The following is a 15,176-nucleotide window of genomic DNA, read 5'->3' on the forward strand; positions in this document are numbered from 1 at the left end:
ACCAGTTGTTTTGATGTCAGGTTAAACAAAATGTGTAATTAGCTTAAAAAATGGTTATGGAGCATGTTGGTTTGTGGACATGTAAACATGGTAGACCACAGTTAACTAAGACGAGGAAGCAGCAGCTCAAAACCTTGTAGTTCTTCATTTAGCTCTACTGTATCCATTGCCTTTTCTTGGGTTGTGATCATAGACTGTAAAAATAATGGACGCAGCCACCTTAATGTCACCCACTGGTTTGTAGGCTGGTGTTTGAGGCCTTGAGTTTGGCATTTTGTGTTTTTTGGGGGGGCCAGATGTGACCATATTTGCGTAAGAGGCTGGAGCTGTGGAGGAGCGAGAAGTGGATCTGACTGAGAAGCTGAGGACACTGTCAGCAGACAGCTTGTCACTCAATACGTAACTTTAAGCCTTAATAAACTGTAAACCAGTGAGTTATATTAAAATTCCTCCCTGTATAGTTGTCATGAGCAGAGTTGGGTAAGGGTTACTTTAAAAGTAATCAAAGTACTTTACTGCATTACTTTTTAAAAAGTAACCAGTTACTTTACTGCATTACTCCCTGAGTAAAGTAACTCAAGTATTTTTAAAGTACTTTTGAGTATTCTACATTTCCTATTGGCCAATGGACCACAGGGCGCTAAGCCTACATTTTTTTGTCTCCAAAATTAAAGTTATGGACCACTTGCCCTTCACTGAGATCCAATTCTCCCATCACAGCCGTCACTTTGACCAGTAGAAACACACAACGATCTGCTGCCGTAGACAACTGTATGACAACAACACCCCAGCATTTTTAATATTTCCTCTAGGGATGTTACCACACAGAGTAAAAGGGGGAAATGATGGTGTGAAACAGCAGAGGCACTTTGTCAACCCGCTGAGTTAACGTTACTGTCATTAGCATCAAGCTAGCAAACAATGGCACATCCTCACGGTCGGACATAAAGTAATAACATTAACAAATAGCGGCGGGGCTTTTACTCACCACAACTGCAGAGGCTCCCAGCTTCATTTGAAGCAAACTACATTATAGACGCTCCGTTATTTATTAATCCCTCTGTGTGTTTATATATTTACTTTTTATCCGCTCCCGTTGTCTTTGTAAAGTTAACACATCGCACCGTCATTTCAAACTCAACACTTGTTTCAAATTAAAAGCCCCTTATAACCTCGGCTGAGAGAATCCCTCCCTTTTCTAAATAGGCTTTTTTGGTTGTGGAGGATACAGTAGCTTGAATGTTTGCAGTGCTTCAAATGTAGCTCCATCTGCTGACGCTTTTAGGTGACTACAGCAACATGTCGGCTGGCACATGAACACACACAGTGACTCAAATAATAGTGAAAGTGATAAAAATAGGACAAGAATAACCCGATGACATCACACACGCTGTGAAAGACGACCGGGGATAATTGGTGAGTACCAGCGTGTAGTGTGTCATGTCTGTCGGCCAAGTCACGGCACGATTTGATGACTCCACAATTGTGTAATGTGACATAGTGACTTTCAGAACAGGCAGAAAAGTTGTGTAGCGTGTTGCATTATGCCTGGTACACGCTACACAACTTTTCTGACTTTCAGAACAGGCAGAAAAGTTGTGTAGCGTGTACCAGGCATAATGCAAGTCCTGAGTCTGACCTGTCTGCCAGTGAGTCCTCCTCCATCTGTTGAGTCATGGGGATTTTACTGACAATCCCGTGGAATGTTTTAGACTCCACCGTAGACAACGGCAGCATTTCTTCTACCACGTAGCGAGCCACAAGCTCCGTGGCTTCTTTCAGACTGATAGGTTTAACGTTATCTCCGTTATTAGAACCAAAAGACAGTCGTTGCTGTTTCAGAGCTGAAGGACCAGCGTTCTAAAAGTAATGCAAGTAACTGATGTCTTGTTTGAAAATGTACTCAAGTATTTGATTACTCAAACAGCAAACTAACGCCTTAGGTTACTCGTTACTGCAAAAAGTAATCAAAGTACTCTAACGCGTTACTTTGTACTTTGTAACGCGTTATACCCAACTCTGGTCATGAATGTGAAAATCAGCGATAGAGACCAAAACTGTTCTGAACCAGGCTGTAAACATGTTTAGCTCTGCTGTGAAGTTGGACATTTTAACATGGAGGTCTGTGGTGACTGAGGGGTATAAAGTGCAACACACACCGCCGCCGGCACTGCGCTGTGGCCGTCAAGTGCCGCCCCCAACACACACTGGCAGCGGCGCGCAGTGGCACCGTCGACATGTATTTCCCACCCCAGCCCGCTAGGTGGCTGTACCTTCACTAGTTGCCAACGGTTGCCAACTGCTAGTAACGGAAGAAGAAGAGGAAAAACTTTGAGGCAACAACAGCTTGGATTTCACAGGTGAGTTTCTTATCAAAGTCGTCTTATTAAAAATTTGAAACAACCGGAGTTGATACTACGGCGGCCGAAATGTACATAAAAGGCTTTTCTCGCAGCGCCGCCATGAGCGTCGGCCGCACTGGAAATAGAGCAGTGGGCTGAAGCAGAGCGGCGCCGCGCGTCGGCCGGCACCAGTGTGGGTTGGTTCATAGAATATAAAGGAGGAGGGCGTTTTGACACGCGGCGTATGGCGGCAGTGTGTGTTGCACTTAAGGAGCCAGTCCCAAGTGGACATTTGATGAACTGCAGTTTTTGGCACTTCCACACTGACTTCATTTTTCAGCTTCGGATGTTTCCACTCAGTTGTGATGTGATCTCACATCTCTTGACCAATCAAAACCAGGAGCACTTCTCACAACAGTAGTACTTGTGCTGTCACATCCTGAACAGACCCCAGATGTATTTATATTAACATGGAAAATGGACAATTTAAAATCTGGTTGTTTTTAACATTAAAAGTTGTTCAGCAGCCAACTCTGATTTGTTGGTGCATCTTTGAACGCACCAAGCTCTGACAAGATCAGAGGACTTTTTTCTTTTATAATGGTACGCTGCTAATACATGAGAAGCACCAACTGTGGCTCAGGAGCTACTGGACTGCACCAGTTTCAACATGTAAAGGCATGTGAACACCATGTCAGCTTCCACACATACAACCAAGAAGCTTTGACTGGGAGACTGGAAAATCTTTTTGAAATTTCCAATAAATCTGACTTGGTGGTTAATAAAACGACAGTGCCTTAAAATGCAAACAAGCATGTTGCCCAATATCACCAACGCCTGCATGTTGTAATCTTTCTCATCCCAGTGTGAGCTGAATGCAGCAATGATTTCAGTTTAGCTGCCATATTTAGTTAACAAATGGCTTCAGTTAGCGATGTTCAGGCGATGTGCTGGTGTGACTGAGGGGCACAAATGAACCCTAACGCCAACATGAGCCTGACAAAAAAAAGAAAAAACAAAAGCTGCAGATGTAGGAGATCACCTTTCTTTGCTCCTGCACCCTGCAGAGAACCTCTGTGCTTCATGAGAGGGATCTCCAGAAACTTATGAACTCCTTCTTTATTGTAGTACAGGCCTGGACACATGCATAACAAATGTCACATGGTAAAAAATAACCCCCCAAATTCCTGGATTTGTTGCTCACTCACCTGAACAATGCGTTTCTTTTTTTAAATACCGAGTCGTGCCCAGTAGATTTTAAATCAGACCTCAGTCAGTTATAATCAGCAGTTCACTGATTCATTCCCAAGGTCTCTTCTTGTAATCCTACCCCTTACCCACCATGCACTGGGAGGTTTCTAAGGCGACCCTGACAGTCAACAAACATGGCTGCTGCTGCTGCAGGGAGCTCTCACAAACATGAGTGAGTAATGTTTCTGATTTTATACTAAAATCTGAACTTTTGAAGTCACAAACCTCATCAAATATCCAAACAGATGTGATGTGAACTTTTTTTACTCAAGTTTTTATTTTTATCTGATTCTCTTAAACATGAAGGCCTTTTTGTGCTCTGCTGAAAAAAATGCAAATTTGACTTTTTACTAGAAATGTTTGATTACTTTAACACCGCTCTGAAATGTGACAATATGTAATTTTGAGGCGCACTGGGGGCTCATTTTATCATATGTTGGAGAAGAGCTGAGCAATCTGAACAGACAGATTATAACACCTGTCCCTACTTTTCAAGATGATTCATCGATCACTTCGCTCACACAGTAGTTTTGGTGCTCATTTCATTTCCCTGGGGCTGACTAACAGCAACTCTGAAGTACTGCACATACATATCTGCAACTTAGTGTAAAAGGATATATATAAAAAGAAAAGCTGAAAACAAAGCCTGAAGACAAAAGATGCAATGTGAAATTTGTTGAACACCTGGAAAACCTTCTTTCTGTCTGTCTTCTCATGTTCACGTGGAGGCGATCCTGCTCCCACATCCCAACGTTCTCAGCTCGACATCCCATGATCCCCAAACTGTATGTGATGCCGTGGAAACAGGACATGAGGAACCAGAGGCTGCTGATGAAGGTAGACACCATCCATGTCAGTGAAAACATGGATGCTTCACACACAGAAGATCTATACAATCAGCACAGTTTCAAGATTAGAGTCACCAATTCAGTATCTGACCAAATGTCTCCCCTTCTGTTCCTGAGATATGACGTTAAAACATGATGATGTCACAGTGAGGCTGACCTTTGACCTTTTGGATATAAAATGTCATCATTTTATCTGATCAGACATTTGTGGGAAGTTTTGTCATAATTCGCCTATGAATTCATGAGTTATGGGCAAAAACATACATTGTGAGAGGTCACAGCAACCTTGACCTTCAACCATCAATTTCTAATCAGTTTATTCTTGAGTAAAAGTGGATGTTTGTGCCAAACTTGAACAAATTCCTGAGAGGCGGTCTTGAGATATTGCGTTCATAAGAATGGGACACGTGTACGGGATGGATAACCCAAAAACATGTGCAGTGTGTGTGTGTGTGTGTGTGTGTTGGTGCAACCTGTATATGAGGACACATCACTGGTATTTGTCCCCTTATGAGGACACCAGTGACTTGTGAGGACGGTGCTCATGTCCTCACAAGTCAAACACTGTAGAAACATACAGGAAGTCATAACGAACTCCCTTACGCTTTTTCTTGGTATGTCCCCATAAGTCTGTGATACCTGACTTTTGTGTGTGTGTGTGTGTGTGTGTGTGTGTGTGTGTGTGTGTGTGTGTGTGTGTCAGAACGCAGCTCTGGCAGAGATCCCTGTGGTTCCTCTGGAGGAGTCCTTGTGTTTTTGTGGTCGGGAGCGTCTCTGCCACAGTCAGGACTGCACTCACCGCTCCTCCTCCTCCTCCTCCTCCTCTTCCTCTGCTCCTCTCAGCCAGACAGGACTGACAGCTCACCACTCCTCCCACTTCTCCAGGTAAAACACCTCAGAGACTGATCTTGTGAAGTCAAATTTGGACTCATTCAGCTAACATTTAAGAACTCTTTGCTTTCCTGCAGGTACAACAGCTCTGTGGTTACCACCAGGCGACTCTACCAAGCCTGAAGACAGATCACACAAACACTAATAAACCTGTCTGCTTTACACTTTCTCTATCTTACTATATAATGATGAAAACTGTGTGTGTGTGTTCCACATTTTTCTCCTCACTGACTTGGTCAATCCATGTGAAATTTGGCACAGTGGTAGAGGGTCATGGGAGGATGCCAACGAAGCAATATTACATCAATTGGCCCAAGGGGGGCGCTATAGCAACCGACTGAAATTACAAACTTTGAATGGGCATATCTCATGCCCCGTATGTCGTAGAGACATGAAACTTTGCACAGAGATGCCTCTCCTCATGAGGAACACATTTGCCTCAAGAACCCATAACTTCCACTTATATAGATTTTCCGCCATTTTGAATTTTTTGAAAAACACTTCAAATGGATCTCTTCCTAGGAAGTTTGAGCCATCTGCATGAAACTGGGTGAACATAATCTAGGGACCAATATCTAAAGTTCCCTCTTGGCAAAAGTTGGAAAACTTACTAAAACTGAGCTTCTATAAGGCAATGAATATTGCGGAGGGCGTGGCTCATCACATAAAGGTGTATAACATCTCAAGGGTTTCACCCATCACCACGCAACTTTGTAGGCATATGACCACACATAATCTGAGGGGACCCCTCCATTATTGACCCCATCAAACAAAATGGGGGCGCTAGAGAGCTCATTTCTTATCTAGGCCTAACCGCCATATGGATTTTTACTAAACTTGGTAGATATGTAGAACAGGACGCCTCAAGGTGACTGGAGAAATTTAACTCTAATTGGCAACTGGGTGGCGCTATAACAACAGAAAAATGCTTCAAAATGGCTAAAATGCGACCGATCGCTGTGGCTCCCCCTGTGGACCAATGTTGGTGCTTTTCTAATTTTTGGTATGACTAAGTCATGGTATGGTATGTTGTACATAATGGGTGTAGACTAGTTCTGATATAGTTATATTAGGACACTTGGTTCCTTCCCATCTGGCATTCTAATGTTGAACATGGTTGGATCACTGTTGAATAATGTTTTCATTTTGAAAGTTGAATCAACGTTGATTTCGCAATGTTGTTTTAATGTTGTTTCATAAACCTTGAATGTTGTTTCAAAATTGTTTCATTGCTGGAGCAGATCTTTAGGAAATTTCTATGTTCATTTATGAGGCTTTTGTTGACCTTTTCACAACCATCAGAATTACACATTGTGTCAATGTTGTTTAATGTTTAAAACTGACATAATTTCAACCACATTACAGCGTTGCAGATTGGTTGTCTGCCAGCTGGGTTGGTTGAGTTTGCAAAAGATGAATGAGTCCCTTTTCAGATAAACAGGAGAACCAGGAAGCTACACAAGATATTCAAATGGCAAAAAACTAAAATCTGCAAACTACTGATGAAGGAATAAGAACGAGGCAGAAAGCCTATAACTACTGAAGATATGTAAAATACCACAAACATGGAAAAACATATAGTATACTTTATATATGCTGCATAAGTATTGAAGACAAAAAAACCCGACCAACAACAACCTATAAAAAAATTGATGTGTTTATAGATGCAGGAACAAAAGTGATAAGCAATGACCCAGATGTGCACAGAAAGTACAGACAGATTTTATTTAGAGATTTGAGGCAGAAAAACAAATACAGGAAAGATTTATAACAGCTTTAATACCATGGCTGTCGAACATACTAATTTCTGATTGGCTGACAGGTGTCTTTTCAAAAGGGTCACTGCCTCTTTCCTACCTGCATATCTGTATCCATCTCCTATTTGTTGTTTTTGTTCTATGTAATGGGATAATAATGTGACAAACCCCCTGTTCCTGTTTCTTTTTGTCTGCAGTTCTTCTTTAAAATCAACAAGGTCATTGTGAGTTTGATCAGTGTGACTCAGTCAGCTCCTGCACTTCTCATATTCACCACAGGCTGTCAGTGTTTGTGAATGTAACACATCAGTGGAGCTTCAGCACCTCAGACAGATAGCAGGTTTGAAGTAAGTCACTTAGATTTAATAATCTCTAAAACCAGGATTATTTTTGACAGTCTGATGGAAACATGGAGCTGCAGCAGTGTTGCTGCTTTAATCTGATCAGAGCAATCATTTATTGTTACCATGCAAAGTTTATAATTTCACCCAAATATGTTTGCGAAAGTAAAACATTTATTTTTTGTATTTCTGTTTTGAGACTGCTGTTTGTAGTGTTGTGATCAATAAACCATAGATTCTAGAGTGTGTCAGCAGCATAGTTATGCTTTTTTGTGTCTATCTAATCTTTATATTATATTTTCATAAATATTGAAAAAAACTAATATTATATAGATTATATTTCAGATTGGAAACATTCAGTCACTCAACCAGAAACCCTCTTGCTGCAAGGCGACACTGCTAACCACTGCACCACCGTGCTACGTATTGATGAAATTTTTAGTTATGAAAACTTGTGTTTAATATGCATTGTAGGTCTACCTCATTTAATTAGGGCTCCTATAAGTAAACAATTAAAAAAGTACAACTTACAAGTGAATAAAAGTTTATTTTGTTGTTAAAAATTGAATCAATTGAATTGAATCAATTAACTTTTAATATAAAGAGGTTAGTGGCTAACACTTAAAATAATTAAGTTTTCCCAGCATAATAAATTACAATGGGTTGGGTGGAATTAAAACAAACAAATTAGAATATCTCAAATAAAATAATTCGACCACCAAATATCCCCTTTTAAATATTAAGTTGCTTCAACCTAATTAATAGTTTTTTGAGGTCAAAGCAAATCATGTGGGTTGTACTAAACTATCTGAGTTTGTCTGATTACAGAAGACTCATAGGATTGACTCCTTGAGTTGGAGCTACTTAAAAAGATGCATGTTAACTTGTTACTGTCATTTTTTAAGCTGAATGAGTGATTTTTTTAGAGTGTATCATTTAAACGAAAATTTTAATTAATCGTTTCATGATTGTAAATGATCGATTTGCTTTCACAAAACACTGAAAAAGTGACGCACCTGGGACTCAGTGACGCACCATTATGACATCTTCAAATGAACAGAAGTGTGGCAGTAACATAACAAACTAAAACAACTGTGTCGCAAAAGGGAAGTTGGTTAAACTGGTTCCTGTCATTTTGTCCCTGTATTTATTATCCAGTGTTTGGCTTCAGCATCAAGCACTCTGTCAGTGAAAGCAGCTGTTGTTTCTTATGCAAACCATGCTGCTGCTGCGCGCGCACCCTTCGCCTCCCTGCGTGCGTCTCTTGGCCTCTGTGTGAATGTCTCGGTGTGACACCAGCAGTGATGACAAATCCCTTTGTTTTAGGCTAGCACACACACACACACACACACACACACACACACACACTGGAGACATTTGGTTTAGTGTAAGGTTAGGCATAGTTCATGTAAAGTGTTTAACATTCCTGCAGCTTTTGGAAAAACATCTTTGTTCTGTTGTCAGTCTGGGCATGCGCAGTTGGTTCACTGAGCCCGAACACTTCAGTATAATAAACATATTCATGTTCTAGTGTTATCTAGACTTTAACATCTCTGTCCCCTGTCGTCATCTCAAGTGTCCTCTCTGTCTCTTCCTCTCCTTTTCTCTCGACTTGGATGCGTCAGGACGCGTGCCAAACATTGGTGCGTAATGGACACCGATCCATCATTTCTCCTCCTTCCTCCTCCTCTCCGCCGTGTTCCCGACATGCTGGGATGTCTCGAGAGCCCAGAGAGAGGAGGAGAGAGAGAACAAGAGCGATGACAATAAACCGTTTGAGTCACCATCTGAGGGGACGACACGCTCGCCAACTCGTGGATGGATGGACAGATAGAGACGGAGAAAGAGACACACAGAGATAGACAGACAGAGAGAGACACAGAGTGAAGGAGAGGGGCAGTTGGTGTCCTTTACGCACATTACGCACAGACCTTTGCCGTGCGTCCTGGCGTATCCAGTGCTCGCAGGAGTAAATGACTGTTTGTGTGTAACTTTTGTGTCTAAATGTTTGATTTGAACTCCAGTCTTATGACTTCTTCCTCTTCCTGTCTGTGACTGCTTGGTAATAAATGCTGCGGCGCTGCTGCCTGGACTTCCCCGCGGTTTTGGAGCAGGTGTTTATTTCACGGTAACCGTTTCTCTCTCGGCGCATTAGTGACTCTTTGGACGGGTTTCAGCGTCTATCCGGGCGGACATGTCGGGACAGAAACCGTCCTTGAAGAGTGGCGGCTCCCCTCAGAGCCGCTTCAAGGTGGATGTGGTGACAGAAACATCATCCGCAGCGCCTGCCCCGGCCTCTGCTCCTGCCCCGGCCTCCACGGATGGATCCAAGCCGCCCGAGGAGGCCAAAGGCCGGTTCAGGGTGGTGGGGTTCCTGGATACAGGGGCGCTGGGCAGCGCGATGGACATCGGGCTCCCGCCTGATGTCTTCCACGAGCCGGACACAGCGAGGAGCGACTCGGTCAGCATCCATTCAACCGGCACGGGACACACGCACATCTCCGACTCCCACTCCAACACCTACTACATGAGGACCTTCGGACACAACACCATAGACGCTGTGCCAAACATCGACTTCTACCGGCAGACTGCCACCGGAGAGAAGCTGTTCAGACCGTCGCTGTCGGAGCTGCACGATGAACTCGATAAAGTAACAATAAAACATGTTTTTATTTCCTTCATCACTTAAAATAAGATCTCACAGAAAAATCTACATGATTCAGTAGGAATATTATGGATACTATCGCACAAGTTTGGTGGAAGAAGTATTCAGACTTTATTTTTTGGGGGGAGTTTTTCCTGATCAGCTGTGAGGGTCCTCAGGACAGAGAGATGTCGTATGCTGTAAAGCCTCTGAGGCAAATTGTGATTTGTGATATTGGGCTTTATAAATAAAATTGATTGACTGACTTTTTACTGTAATTAACAATCACAATTTAAAAACACTTAATTACAAGTAAAAGGCTGCATTCAGAAATCTGAAGTATTATTATTGATCTTTATTTTATCTTTATATATTAGCATAAGTTTCTTTAAAGAATAACTGATAAAAAAATGAAGATATCACTAAATAGCACAAACAAACTTGCAGGAATGTTTTACACTGTAAAAACATTGTTTTAACAAAAAAAGAGGAAGAAGTGACTTAAACATGTGAATGTAACAAATATATATTTTTTTATGTTGTTAGTGTCCAGGCTGCTGTAAATTTTTAAGTTGAATGAATCTGATTAGACGCCTTGAATTCAATTCAATTAAATGTTATTCATGAAGCCCAATATCCCAGATCAGCACATGACATCACTCTGTCCTTGGAGCCTCACAGCGGGTAAGGACATCCTTCACTCCCATTTGAGAGACACTGAGTGGGCTCAGTGACATCACTGGAGGCATGACCCCAACACACACACACGCACACGCTCACACACACAATGCTGCCTCTCATGACCCTGCAGGCATCCCTTGCCACTCTCCCACTCCTCTGATACGACTAGGTAGCTGTAACATAGGCCGACATTGTACATTGATAGTGAGCAGTTAAAGTATTCTGACAGCAGGATGTTGGATGATGTTTGAGCTCTTTGTACAACCACTCCATAGGTGAAATAACAAATCACATTCTTTGTGTTCATGGGCGCATTATGAGACAATGAGACCCTGGGCACAGACATGAAAGGCCCCACCCCCTACATGGAGGAAGACACACAGACTTTGTGGTTTGTTTGGGTTTTTTTGGTTATGAGTCGCCACAATTTGGCATTGTACATCTACTTATCATGAATATGTACATTTGCATGTTTCGTCTCATATCAATGCTTCTGATATGAGCAGACGTTTTAATCAAGAGGTGGATGGGATAGTGGATGGTGTGGCTGCTTGATGAGACACCTGCCAAGCTGCAGACCACTGCAGGCCGCTGTTCAAGACTGACACACAACAAAACTGGTCATGATTTAGTGAGGCACCATGTTGCAGCTTTTTAGGCACAAAATGTGGGTGTTTTGTAGCAACCCATCTCTGTTTCCAGTGTTTTAGACACCAAACATGGGTGTGGTGTAGCAACCTGTCACTGTTCCTCCAGCAGCCATTTAGGCACCAAACGTGCATGTTTTGTAGCAACCTGTCACTGTTTATCAAGATGCTTTTTAGGCACCAAATGTGTGGGGACTGTAGCAACCCATCAGTGTTTTCAAGTGGCCTATATGGCACCAAACGTGAATGTTTTGTAGTGACCTATCCCTGTTTTTCTACAGCTTTTTAAGCAACAAACTTGAGTGTTTTGTTGTGAACCATCTCTGTTTTTCCAGCTGCTTTTTATGTATCAGATGTAGGTGTGGTATAGCAACCTGTTACTGTTCCTCCAGCAGCCATTTAGGCACCAAACATGCATGTTTTGTAGCAACCTGTCACTGTTTATCAAGACACTTTTTAGGCACCAAATGTAGGTGTTTTGTAGCAACCTATCACTGTTTTTCCAGCAGGGATAGTACCATGAAAAGTGGTTATGTTTTACAAAGACATCCCTGCTTTTCCAGCAGGGATAGTGTCCCCCACACTGGGTATTTTAAGCCAAAGCATGATCTTTTCCAAACCATAACCAAGTGGTTTTTGTGCCTAAACCTCTCAACATATCTGCTACATAATACCATGCTAATGTATCCATGGTTTGCAGAAATGTACAATGTGTACAATACATTTGTTTTCTGGGGACTGGGCTGTGTTTTGCCTGTTTTTATAGGTATGTCTTGTCCCTTTGTGGTCATTTTGTGTCTCTTCCGTGCTTATGTGAGTGACAATTTGCAGGAGATGCCAAGGGGGCCCCTGACACTTTGGGTCCCTGGGCCTGTGCCTGGTAGGCCCTTCAGTTGCCTATTCCACTCATGTGTATATATATCAGATATAACTTAGTTAAAGACACTATATTTAAGTCGTTTTGTAGTGCCAAAATCAACACATAAATATCACTTTGATGTTAATGTGACACACAACTCATTATAAATTCACACTAAACACAAGTGTGTGGTCAGCATGAATTTGTTCTTATGATGTTAACATTAAACTATACATTTCATACATGCCATAATATTTCTATAAGTAAGGAGTCACTTTAACAAGTTCTGAGAAATTCAAGGTTCAAGTCTTTGTATTTTCTCTTTCAGTCACGTGAGCTTAGCTTTCAGGTTCACTCAGTCAAGCAACATTATTGTGGATTACCTTTCTTAAGTATATATATTTATATATGCAGTTACTAATAAGTAGGACAGTGAAAACATTGTGTTTTACCTCTACTCCAGCACAATCATGGATTTTTTCTGTAAAACAGTATCTACGAGGTTCAAGTGCTTGAATTTTTAGCGTGAGGAACATGTTGTAACAAGTCTCCGCTGTTCATCTGAAATGGACGTGAACTGTCAAAACACCCTTAAATTAAAGTAAAGTAGATTAATAAATGAAAATCACAGCACTTCCTAAAGTGTCAAAAAAATGGCGAACGCTCATTAAAAGTTACCAAAGCAAACATTTCAAGCATTTATTTAAGTTTTTGATATGAAATTCATATTTAATTTATAATCAGCCTTTTTAAAGTGAGGTCATTATGATGCTCATACTTAATAAATGTTTGTGAATTTCATTTGAGTAATAAAATAAAATCTAATGATTAAATGAAATTGATGTTCAAACCTGTGGCACAGTTTTTTTATGGATTTATTGATGAACTTTTTCTCTTTGTCTTTCACTCTTCTCCATCTTGGCTGTGATTGGTTGTCAGGAGCCATTTGAGGACGGTCTGGCCAATGGAGAGGAGCCAACAGCGGCCGAGGAGGCTGCAGCGGCTTTGGCAGCAAAGGAGGCAAAAGGAGGAACTGTCAAGTTTGGTTGGGTCAAAGGAGTCTTGGTTAGTGTTCTGTATATGGAGAAACGTTAAAGGAGCATTCTGCAGTTTAAGACTCACCTCCCATCTGGGAATACAAGCTGGTCCACACAAGTATAATCATGTATATGTGTGTGTGTGTGTGTGTGTGTGTGTGTGTGTGTGTGTGTGTGTTTCAGATCCGTTGCATGCTGAATATCTGGGGTGTGATGCTTTTTATCCGAATGTCCTGGATTGTTGGACAGGCTGGAATCGGTACGTACAAATAATCTGAGTTTCTCAATAGACGTATTATTCGGTAGTTACAACTCAAAGCTATAAAAACAAACAATTAATGTTTTTCTTCCTCAGCAAACCCTATAAAAAGACTCATATGAACAATGAAGGTGTCTACTAAAAGTACTGTGTGTTTATCAAAGCCTGATATATCTTCTTCCTTTAGTAATAAAAACACATCACTGAGCCTCACTGCTACACAGAATAAAAACTCCCTGGAGCAGTGGCTCTCAACGTTTTTGTGTAAAGGACACTGATAAGATTCCACTTCAGGGAAATCCATTTTGGTTGTTAGATATGACTCAAACTAAATATCTAGTTGTCAACCACTGAGGAGAAAGTGAAACCTCTGATTAGATAAGTCACTGCTAGGACTTCCCCTCACACTGGGCTCACTAAAGGCATGATGTCAGACAGTAGCTAAGAGACGCCGGTTGTTGGTTTTGATCTCTTTATGGAAACAAACCCAAGAAACAAAACCAATTTGTTTTAGCATCTCATCTGTGTTTCCAGCGGCTTTTGAGACACTTAAACATGGAGGTTTTGTAGTGACCTACCTGACACTGTTTGTTCAGTGGCAATTTAAAAACCAAACAGTGAGTTTGTGGTGACCTGTTGCTGTTTTTCAGCTGTCGTTCAGGCACAAGACATTAATGTTTGGAGCAACCTGTTGCTGTTTTTTCCAGCTCTCTTAGGCACTAAACATGGGTTTTGTAGCAACCTGTCTGTTTCTCCAGCCCTCTTTTAGGCACCAAATGTGGGGGTTTCTCGCAACCTGTTGCTATTTTTCCAGCTGTTTATGGCAGTAAACATGGATGTTTTGTAGCAACCTTTTACAGTTTTTCCAGCTGTCTATTAGGCACTAAATGTGGATGTTTTGTTGCAAGCTGTCACTGTTTCTTCCAGCTGTCTTTTAGGCACTAAATATGGGTTTTGTAGCAACCTGTCTGTTTCTCCAGCCCTCTTTTAGGCACCAAATGTGGGGGTTTGTCGCAACCTGTTGCTATTTTTCCAGCTGTTTATGGCAGTAAACATGGATGTTTTATAGCAACCTGTTGCAGTTTTTCCAGTTGTCTTTTAAGCACTAAATGTGGATGTTTTGTTGCAAGCTGTCGCTGTTTTTTCCAGCTGTAGTTTAGGCACTAAACATGGGTTTTGTAGCCACCCGTCGCTGTTTTTCCAACCCCCTTTTAGGCACCAAATATGACGGTTTTGTAGTGACCTGTCACGGTTTTTCCAGCTGTCTTTTAAGCACTAAATGTGGATGTTTCGTTGCAAGCTGTCATTGTTTTTTCCAGCTGTCTTTTAGGCACTAAACATGGGTTTTGTAGCAACCCTTCGCTATTTTTCCAACCCCCTTTTAGGCACCAAATGTGGGGTTTTTGTAGCAACCTGTCACTGTTTTTCCAGCTGTCTTTTAGGCACTAAATGTGGATGTTTTGTAGCAACCTATCGCTATTTTTCCAACCCCCTTTTAGGCACCAAATATGAGGGTTTTGTAGTGACCTGTCACTGTTTTTCCAGCTGTCTTTTAAGCACTTAACTTTGATGTTCTGTAGCAACCCATCACTGTTTTTAAAGCTCTGGGTGTTTTGTAA

At 41.5% G+C, this 15,176-nt stretch overlaps 2 protein-coding genes across 2 annotated transcripts in view; both read left to right on the forward strand.

The window, feature by feature from the left end:
* The first annotated feature begins 2,615 nt into the window (after nt 1–2,615).
* LOC144464385 (uncharacterized) lies at nt 2,616–7,681 on the forward strand. Its single transcript, XM_078171169.1, has 4 exons — nt 2,616–3,765; nt 4,322–4,430; nt 5,145–5,326; nt 5,410–7,681. The coding sequence occupies exons 1-4, from the start codon at nt 3,728–3,730 to the stop codon at nt 5,453–5,455; spliced, it is 375 nt and encodes a 124-aa protein (XP_078027295.1). The 5' UTR covers nt 2,616–3,727; the 3' UTR covers nt 5,456–7,681.
* A 1,537-nt stretch (nt 7,682–9,218) lies between these two features.
* Nucleotides 9,219–15,176, forward strand: part of slc12a2l (solute carrier family 12 member 2-like) — a 28,219-nt gene continuing 22,261 nt past the window's right edge. Inside the window, exons 1-3 of the mRNA XM_033620423.2 lie at nt 9,219–10,080; nt 13,201–13,326; nt 13,482–13,557. Of these exons, the coding sequence (XP_033476314.2) occupies nt 9,625–10,080; nt 13,201–13,326; nt 13,482–13,557 (658 nt within the window). The 5' untranslated portion in view covers nt 9,219–9,624. The remainder of the gene's footprint in view (nt 10,081–13,200; nt 13,327–13,481; nt 13,558–15,176) is intronic.

The sequence above is a fragment of the Epinephelus lanceolatus genome, chromosome 9, assembly GCF_041903045.1.
Source record: "Epinephelus lanceolatus isolate andai-2023 chromosome 9, ASM4190304v1, whole genome shotgun sequence".
Classification (NCBI taxonomy): domain Eukaryota; kingdom Metazoa; phylum Chordata; class Actinopteri; order Perciformes; family Serranidae; genus Epinephelus; species Epinephelus lanceolatus.

Coding starts and splice junctions, on each gene's coding strand:
- LOC144464385 (XM_078171169.1), top strand. CDS start 3,728: ATGGCTGCTGCTGCTGCAGGGAGCTCTCACAAACATGA. Junction 4,431..5,144: donor ACCAGAGGCTGCTGATGAAG/GTAGACACCATC, acceptor TGTGTGTGTCAG/AACGCAGCTCTGGCAGAGAT. Junction 5,327..5,409: donor CACTCCTCCCACTTCTCCAG/GTAAAACACCTC, acceptor GCTTTCCTGCAG/GTACAACAGCTCTGTGGTTA.